This window comes from Ornithorhynchus anatinus, chromosome 13, assembly GCF_004115215.2.
Source record: "Ornithorhynchus anatinus isolate Pmale09 chromosome 13, mOrnAna1.pri.v4, whole genome shotgun sequence".
Classification (NCBI taxonomy): Eukaryota; Metazoa; Chordata; class Mammalia; order Monotremata; family Ornithorhynchidae; genus Ornithorhynchus; species Ornithorhynchus anatinus.
The window spans coordinates 21,904,767-21,914,120 of record NC_041740.1 but is presented as its reverse complement, the minus strand read 5'-3'; the positions used below and the strand labels follow the sequence as shown (position 1 = coordinate 21,914,120).

General features: G+C 57.6%; 1 protein-coding gene across 2 annotated transcripts in view; it reads left to right on the top strand.

Moving 5' to 3' along the window:
* The first annotated feature begins 697 nt into the window (after nt 1-697).
* The window catches only part of CUBN (cubilin), a 215,101-nt gene continuing 206,444 nt past the window's right edge, over nt 698-9,354 (top strand). Inside the window, exons 1-6 of one of the 2 annotated variants that reach the window (XM_029077266.1) lie at nt 698-1,005; nt 1,344-1,473; nt 1,944-2,039; nt 4,294-4,332; nt 6,790-6,891; nt 7,803-7,906. In XM_029077266.1, coding sequence (XP_028933099.1) covers nt 698-1,005; nt 1,344-1,473; nt 1,944-2,039; nt 4,294-4,332; nt 6,790-6,891; nt 7,803-7,906 — 779 coding nt within the window. The remainder of the gene's footprint in view (nt 1,006-1,343; nt 1,474-1,943; nt 2,040-4,293; nt 4,333-6,789; nt 6,892-7,802; nt 7,907-9,354) is intronic. The other variant, XM_029077265.2, reaches the window with a different exon arrangement.

The window sequence follows — 9,354 nt, the reverse complement described above, 5'->3', positions numbered from 1 at the left end:
AGACTAGGTATTTAATCCCTGTTTTACAGGTGAGGAGACAGAGGTACAGAGAAGTGACCTGCCCAAGGGCACATGGCAAGTAAATGGCAGAACTGGGATCAGAACCCAGGTTATCTGGCTTCCAGGCCTGTGCTCCTTCCACTCGACCACGCCAAAATCCCAGACCTCGAATCACTCTCCAGGACCCCGTCGGCCCCGTTTCTCCTCCGTCCTCCGCCGGGCAGCAGACCAGCTCCCTCCACAGTCACCTGGACACAAACCCCTCAATTCCCAGTCTTGTCCAGTGCCTTGGATTGGGAGTCCACAACACTCCTTTGTCGGGAAGCCCTGCTTGGGCAGATGGTCCTCTGCCAACCCGATTTGTTTCAGAGCCAGAGAAGTGGGGCGGGAGCTTCCTTCCCGACCAGAATGAGGTAACGGCACCCTGCCGCCGAGCCTCGATGCCTCTAAGCCTCCGTGTTTCCATGCCTCCTAGCTTCTGGCTCGGGCCACGCCACCGCTGAGGAGAGTGGCTAGCCGGAGAATGAAGCGGGCCTCGTCCGTAGGCCTGCCCAGTGCCCCCAATCCCGCGAACGTCCCCAAGCTCACTCCCGCCGGTGCGAAGGTCAGACAGATAATGATTAAATCAGGCATCATTTAGAGGTAGATTTTGACCCCTCGCAGTTTGGAAAGTGTCTGCTGAGATTGGAGATCGTTTATGGCGACGAGCACGATGATGTGGGTTTCAGGGGCAAGAGGGGGGCGGGGAAGGAGGGGAAAGCTGCTGATCCGAGGGGCAAAGTACACTGCGTGCTTCCTGCTGCCCCGACGGCACCCTGAGTCCCCACCCGGGCTCCCTTGGCCCCTGGAGCTGTCCAGGGCAGCGGCAGAAAGGAGCATGGCCCGTCCAGCTCCTTCCCCTGTCCTCTGGGCTCTGCTGCTGCTGTTGCTGGTTCCGGCCCCTGCCCGCTGTGAACCGGGGCAGCCCGAGAAGACGCGGTCTACCAGGAGTCTCCAGGACCGACAGTAAGTGCCCCAGATTGCCCTTAGATGAGGGTACCGCGGGCAGAACGGCCGAGCCCCTCCAAAGTGCAGGCGCAACATCCCCGGGGGATCCACCCCCGGTGCCCAACTCCCCTGAAGGGCTTGGACGGTTGTCTCGGAATATTCTATCGTTTGCAGAGACGCCGGGGCGTCCGACGGGGGGCGGCCAGGGAGCTGCGGGGAGGGAGAGCAGGGCAGAGAGATGGCGGTGGGGAAATGAGGATCGAGGGCAAGGGGAGAACCTTGGAGAACTCAGTGCGAGGACCAGGATCTCGCAGGAAAATGTCCAGTTCAATAGCGTCATCTGTGCCGCTCCTCAGACCGCGCATAACCTCCGAGAGGGGGAGCCTGGTGTTCCGCACGGACTCCGACGGGGACATCGAGTTTCGGACTGGTTTTCAGGGGAGGATCAAAGTGAACGACCGGGACCTTGGGACATCCTTGCTCCAGGTAGTGTGTTGTCCAAACCTGGTTCCCTATCGCCCTCTCGCTTTTCCGCCGGTGGAGGGGCATCCGACCCGGGGGCGCCGGGGGAGCTGGGGGGTCGGGGGATGCCAAATTTGGGCCTCTGCCATCGTGTGCATTTGCTCCGTGTCCTTGTCCCCTCTCACCCCACCCCAGTTGTAAATGAACCATCTGCCAACCTGGCCGGGGAATGGCCGGCCAGGTTTCGAGACCAGCTGTCATGCACGGGGAGAACCCCTTTCTCTCCGCCGACGCAGCTGTTCGCAGGCCAGGCCTGCGAATCCTCAAGATGGATAAGGCTTCGGTGTCCCTTTAGTATGGATTGCCCTGGGGGCGGGGGAGACCTCTGGTCCCCAGGCATGACCTCGATTCCCTCCAGGCTCCCTGACCCTCAGAGCCGGGTGTGTGAGCTGGGTCTAAGCTGGGCCCCGTGCACGCTCCCATGTTGATTCCAGATCCAGGGGAACGCAGCCGAGATAACTGAGTTCAAGAGGGTCGGCGCCGCTTTTATGCACAACGTCTCCAGTCGGCTCAGTCAGCTCCAGTCCAGGGTGAGTACCTCCTGGGATCGTGGGCCCAGCCCTGGCCCCGACCCCGACCCTCTCAGCATTAGGTTTTCTTCTCCGTGGCCTAGTCATTCCAAGTTGCCTTGCTGGGGAATGGGCTCAGGTTGTGGTGGCCAAAACAGAGGCTCAGGGGGAACTAGAGGAGAATGATAATAATAGCAGTGATGGTATTTATTAAACGCTTACTATGTGGAACTCACAATCCTCATTTTACAGATTAGGTGAGACACAGAGGAGTTAGGTGACTCGCCCAAGGTCACACAGCAGACAAGCGGCGGTGCCGGGATTAGAAGCTATGACCTTCTCACTCCCAGGCTCGTGCTCTCTCCACTACTCGGTGCTGCTTCTCTCGGGAGAAGCCAATGAGCATGGAGAGAAGGGGAAAGCGTGATCAGAGAGGAGGCAGGTGATTGTGAGGAGAGGAAAAGCAGACAACCCCAAGCCAAGAGGATGGGAATCTGAGGGATAAGGGATCCACCTTCTGGGCCCTCTTCAAGCTCTTCCGCCGCCTTACTGGAATTGGTGATGTCAGCCCAGCAGCCGTGACAACACGGCCTTCATCCTTCCCAAAGCCGGCGACAGTGACCTGCGCTAACCTGCCCCTTCTTTGGGCAGGCTTGGTCCCAGGGTGGCCACTGATGGAACTCAAAGAGTATCAGACACCCCTCCGAAGCACCGAAAAGAAACTGAACAGGCCACCTGAAACTTGGCCCTATCCAGGCTAAAAGCAAGCGATTCGTTATCCTGGTCCCAGCTCTGATTTTCAGTCTTTACTCACATTTATTGCTCTTCTTGTCCCTCTTGGATACCGAATTCCTGCTGGAGCTCTGTGCCCTCGGGGGTGATGGGGCCCCCTGCCCCTGCTCTCTTCTTGGCCGGTCTCCCCCTCCTCATCCTTCCCAAGGACAACTGATAGGCTTGTTAAGCTTAGGAGTCCTCGATTCTTTTCCTGCTGCACTGCTGCAGTCCGGAGGCCCCCCAGATTACCTTGAGAAAGTATCTTTCCGCCATACGCCGCCACACAATTTGCTTGTTGGTGTTCGGTCCCATGCTCGCTACCCTGGGCCTCTGGACTCCAGCAGCTGCCAGATTTTCACCCACAGTCCCCCCGACAGCTTCCTAACTGGGATGTTTTCCTCATCAAGTCCCAGAGAATTCATCTCTAGTTGAACCTGGGTTTCATTTATTTCTGTACTTCCTCATTAGCTGTTTCCCAGATTCTGGGGCCAGGTTGGCCTAGTGAAAAGAACCCAGTCCTGGAAGTCAGGAGAGCTGGGCTCTTATCCCGGCTCCGCCACTCGCCAGCTGTGTGACCTTGGGAAAGTTACTTCACTTCTTTGTGCTTCCTCATCCGTAAAATGGGAATTCAATACCGGTTTCCCTTGTCCTTAAACCGTGAGGCTTTATTTGGGAGAGGGACCGCGTCTGATCTGACAATACCGTTTCCACCCCGTGCTTAGTAAAGTGCTCGGCACACGGCAAGTGCTTAACGAACACCCAAATTATTATTACCGGGCCTCATCCAAATCAGCTGGATCCAAAGCTCATTTTTTGGAGGTCTTGACAACACGTAGGCCCTCCCTTTCCTAATCCCATACCTAGTTCTGTTTCGGACCGGTAGGGTTGGCCACGGGACTTCGGCTCGTTGTGTAATGGAGCAAACCCAGGGAGAGGTTTTGAACAAGTTATTGTTTACCCAGGAGGTAAACTCCTGTTACTCCCTGGGGAGGGAGGGTCAGGAAGGGGTTAAGTTGGAATTTTCTGGCTTGGATCTGCAGGTGTTGCTGAGTCAGGAGAGGAGGACCGGGTGAGGGTGGTGTCCTCTGAGAGGCTATTGGCTGGTGGGCTGGGAGACCTACTGGGACTCTGCCGCTGGACACTGGTCGTGTCTCCGGGACAAGGGGTCTCGGGGGAGGAACTCCCTTCCCACCGCCAAGCATTAAGTACAGTGGTCCGCGCTCAATAAATGGTATCGACTGGTTGATTGATCCGGGTCACGTGGCCTCGGTGCAGGTGGGGACTCCGTGGACAAGGATCTCCTCCCCGAGTAGCGTGGAGCTGGGATCCAGTCATCTAGGAGCGGAGCTGTCTGACCCGCGTCAGCACCCACACGTGAAGTTAGGGCGGGGACAATCCCCAGTGACAGGTAGCGCCCAGGACCCCGGAAAGGTCTTCGGTCCTGGCCAGCGGAGGGGGGGTCCCGTACAGAGCCCTGCTGAAGTGTCTTCTTTCCTTTCAGCTTGGTGATCTCGAGAACCGATTTCAGAGCCTCCAACAGGTGAGCGGTGTCCGGCAGCTGCGGAGCCTGAGTCTGCTACCCCGGCAGCAGGGACAGAGCTGCTCTGGCTCTCCGGGCCAAGTCCCGGACTCTGGGGTCAGGAGTCATTAAAGGATCTGCAGGCCCCAGCTGGTAGTCATTGCTGCCTCTGACCCAAGGTGCTGTCCGGGACTCCGAGGCCCTGCTGCCTCCAAGCTCAGAGAGCCTTCAGGGCTTTGACCAGGCTGAGCATTCCCTACAAGTGTGTCCTGTGTCATTCATTCATTCATTTGCATTTAATTCAGCGCTTCCGGGGTGCAAAGCACTGACCTAAGAGCTTGGGAGAGGACGAAATAACAGCAGACAAATTCCTGCCCCCAGCGAGCTGACAGTCTAGAGGGAAAGAGAGACATTAATAGAAATAAATGAATAGATAAATTACAGCTAACAATGTTGGTATTTGTTAAGCGCTTACTATGTGCAGGGCACCGTTCTAAGCGCTGGGGCAGATACAGGGTAATCAGATTGTCCCACGTGAGGCTCACAGTTAATCCCCATTTTACAGATGAGGTAACTGAGGCACAGAGAAGTGAAGTGACTCGCCCACAGTCACACAGCTGACACGTGGCAGAGCCGGGAGTCGAACCCGTGACCCCTGACTCCGAAGCCCAGGCTCTTTCCACTGAGCCACGCTGCTTCCATACAGATACGTACAGATGTATACATATGTGCTGTGGGGATGGAAGGGAGGATGAATGGAAGAGCAAGTAAGAGCGACGCAGAAGGGAGTGGGAGAAGAAGAGAGGAGGGCTTAAGCGGGGAAGGCTTCTTGGAGGAGATGCACCTTCAAGAGGGTTTGAAGTAGGGGACAGCAATTTTCTGTCTGATATGAGGAGGGAAGGCGTTCCAGGCCAGAGGTGAGATGAGGGTGAGAGGTCGGCGGTGAGTCAGACGAGATGGAGGTACAGGGAAAAGGTTAGCGTTAGAAGAACGAAGTTTGCGGGCCGGGTTGTAGTAGGAGAGTGGCAAGGCGAGGTAGGAGGGAGCGAGGTGATTAGGTGCTTTAAAGCCAGCGGTGAGGAGCTTTTGTGTGATGCGGAGGTGGGTGGGCAACCACTGGAGTTTCTTGAGAGTGGGGAAAGATGGTCTGAACGTTTTTGAAGAAAAATGATTCGGGCAGCAGAACGGAGTACGGACTGGAGCGGGGTGAGACAGGAGCCAGGGACGGCAGCAAAGAGGCTGATACGATAATCGAAGCGGGATAGGATAAGTGCTTGCATAAATACGGTACCCTTTTGGACGCAGAGGAAGGGGTGGATGTGGGCGATGTCGTGAAGGAAGAACTGCGAGGATTTCGTGACGGCTTGAATACGCGGGTGGAACAAGAGAGAGGAGTCAAGGATAATGCCAAGGTTACGGACTTGTGAGACAGGAAGGATGGTGGTGCCGTCAAGATTGATGGGGACGTGAGTGGGGGGGCCTGGACTTCCCTCCCCCTTCAAAGTCAACAGACCCCAGCTCTGCCCCTTTTTCAAAGCCCATCTGAAATCGCGTCTCCACCAGGAGATTAATTTCTCATCCCCTCCGCTTTTATCCCCATCTTTGCCTGTTCAGCATTTCTGTGCTGCTTAAGCACTCAAGTGTGCGCCAATTCCCACAGCTCTTTTGTACGTATCCTACATACCCTATTACTTCAGTATTCGATCATGGGCGAATCCTTCTTCTTTCTATCTGAAGGTTATTTTTAGTGTCTGCCTCCCCCAGTAGATTACAAACTCCCCGAGAGAAGGGACCATGTAGCTATTGTATTAACCTACTATGCTCTCTGGAGTGCTTAGTTCAGTGTTGTGCACCCAGTGATCACTCAATAAATCCTACGGATTGGTTGACTGGGGTGGGAGGGTGGGAAGAGGTGCCCGTGAGTCACGGAAGTGTCAGGAATGAAGTTTCCCCTTCTGGTGGGTCCCAAGCCCTGCTATCCAGTGCCCACCGAGGCTCGCCTTTGCCCTGGCTTTTTCTCCGGCCCCAGAGTCGGCAGCGGCTCCCGGAGGAGTGGGGAAAGGGTCCGTGGGACCAGGGAGCCCCTTCCATCAGGCCTGGGACTGATGGAAATCCCACGAGCACCGGGGAGAAGGTGTCTGCCCAACCCCATCCTCGCCATCGGGGCCAAGGACACGTCAGGGACGGGACGAGGGTGATAATCGTTCAGTGCGTCCCCGTGTCCGCGGGCAGATGGACTTACTGACCACACGACCCCTCAGCCACACCCTATCCCTGGCCCCAGATGCTCTGTTCCCTGGGCCCCGGTCAGCGGTACTTCCCCCGGCGACGAGGCAGGGCCCGGATGCCCAGCAGGCCGGAGAGATCTCCCTGGGCGACTCGCTCTCCCCCAGGCCGCTGGGGTAATTCTGCCCAGCGGCCCCTCCCGGGGACCGTGGCCGAGGGCGTCGAGGTCACGGTTGCCGTCTCTGTGCTCAGGCGGCCCAGAGGAGAGTCTGCAGCAGCAACCCCTGCCAGAATGGAGGCACCTGCCTCAATTTGCTGGACTCCTTCTTCTGCCTCTGCCCTCCCAGTTGGAAGGTGAGTGTATCGGGTTTTTCCCTCCCTTCTCTACAGCTCCTGCCGTGGCTCGATATTCTCTCCCCGAGGGTCCCCTGGGTCCCAGCTCCGTTCCTGTCTCTCCAGCGACGCAGTCTGGCCAGGGTGGGCTGGCTGGCCATCCTGCCTCGAGGACCCCTGCCCCTTAATCCAGCTGGATGGACGGGGCAGAAGGCTCCCAGACCAAAGGGGCACCACGGGGAGGGGCGAGGGTGGGGCAGAGAAAGGTGGAAAGGTGAAGGAGAAAGGGGAGTGCGGCTAGAGGAAGAAGGAGTCGTGGGGGTGGGGGAGGGAGAGATTGCTAGCCACCACCAGAGTGGCCCCGGGGCTATTACCGGCCCCCCAATCACCACCCCTCCGGTCTCCTGGCTTTTCTGGCTCAGTCCAGCCTAGCCACACTGGACCCTCCGGGAAATGGCCGGCTGCCATTAGTCCCGCGGTGGAGGCGAGGAGAAGCGGATAGTCCAGTGCTCAGCCCACTAAGCCCTCAATAAACACCCCTGATTGTACATCTTCTCCCTCCAAGCCTCTGCTCCCCGGCTACTGCTTCCGGACTCGGTGTCCTCCGGCGCCTCCCCGGTCTCCAACTGATAGCCAACCCCAAAAGGTCGTGGTGGAGACTGTCTGAGGAACGTGCAGAACCCCAAACCCTGAACACAGACAGAAAGGGTGGCATTCTCTGTAGTCAAGGGATCAACGACGGGGGGAGGCTGGCTGGGGGCCCAAGGGGGCGCCGTAGAGAACACCGGGTAAAAACCCCTACCAGGCCATCTTGCCCCGTGCCGGCTCCGGGATTCAGGCTCTCTGCTGCTTTGCTTAGAAGGTGGTTCGCTCCACGACTCTGCCGTGGCTGCGATTTGGAGATTGAACAAGGCTGTGGTCTGTGCACTCAGGGCCCGGTCTGCTCTGCCGACGTCAACGAATGTGAGACGTTCGCGGGGAGCCCGTACAGCTGCCAAAATGGAGCCACGTGCGTCAACACAGCAGGCAGCTACAGGTGACACTTTCCTCCATCCCTCGGCCCCTCCACCCCTCTATCTCTCCCTCCTTCCATCACTTCTTCCCTCTGCCTCCCTGTCCCTCCATCCCTTCCTCCCTCCATCCTCCCAGCTCTCTCCAACCTTTAACCCTCTCCCTCTCTGCTCACCTCTGTCCCATTGTCCATTCTAAATACTGAGTGGGCAGCTTGACAATGACCAGTAGGGAATCTTGCTTTCTCTGAGTGATCCCCGAGTCCCAGAGCATTTAGGTGATCTATAATCACCGAGATGAGCTTGGAGGGAGGCTAGATGGAGCCCTGCCCTCCAGGGACTTCCCACCGAATGGAGGAATGGGGCAGACAGGCCGGGTCAGTGATTTAGAGCGGCTAGAACTGGCAGGAATCGGGCTGGGGGCTGGTGAAGGAGGGGAGAAAGGGAGGAGGTGGAAGGTTCCTGGAGAAGGTGGGCTGAGATTGCAAATCAGGGAAGGGTTTGAAGCACCTGCAACTTTCAGAGCAATGATTTCAGAGAAGTCATTTATCCTAGGCTTGCACGGTTTAAATCTAGGTTCCCACTGCCACGCGGTCGTCTCTGGACCGTGGCCCATCCAGCCCAAACAAGAAGAGAACGGCGGGTGTGGGTCAATGTGAGGCCGGCCCCTCCGGCCAGCCCAGGGCAGGGGAATTGCGGAGAGATGTACCCCGCTGTGTTTCCCCAGGCTCAGGGTGCAAAGGGCAAGGGGTCCTCAGTGGGATCTTCACCCCCACGGACACAATCTCCCCAGCAGCAGCAGCAGCACCAGCAGCATCCAACAACTGTTCCTTCCACTAGCACTGCAGACATTCCACCCTGGGCAATATCCATCCCTTCCCTTATCCTTATCTCCCTTGATCCTTGGAAAGCATTATCGCTCCTTCCACCCTTGGGAACATGCCCTGCAGATAGGGTGTCTGCCCCAGCTCCATGCTGCGTTCCCTGAGATGCCCCAGCAGGCCCTCAGCATCTCAGCCCCGGGGGCCTGGCCTCCGTGGGAATGGGCAAACCAGCTAGACAAAGGCCCAGAGGAAAGGCCTGGTCTCAGAGTAGTATTTTCCGAGAGCACGCTGTGGTTTTTAGCCACCAAATGCAAGAGGGAAATCTCTCCCGCCCCTGCAGCTATTTCCTGACCTGCCACAGGGGCCGGAGGGCTTCCTCACTATGAGAAGTATTTCGGGAATGCTCCAGTGTCCAGCGGCAGCTGATCAGGAGGACAGCCCTGTCGCCGAGGCCGAAGCCCTTTGTGCTGATGGATTGACAGGATGCTGAGGAGATACGTGGCCCCAGGTCTCTGCAGAGAGGCAGAGGGAGGCAGGAAGCTGGAAATGGAGGAGTCACTCCGTCCTCACCCCATCAGGGGCCTCCAGGGTGGTCTCAGGACTTCAAGGGTAGGATAGCCTAGGGCCATCCAGAGAGAAGGGAGGTTTGC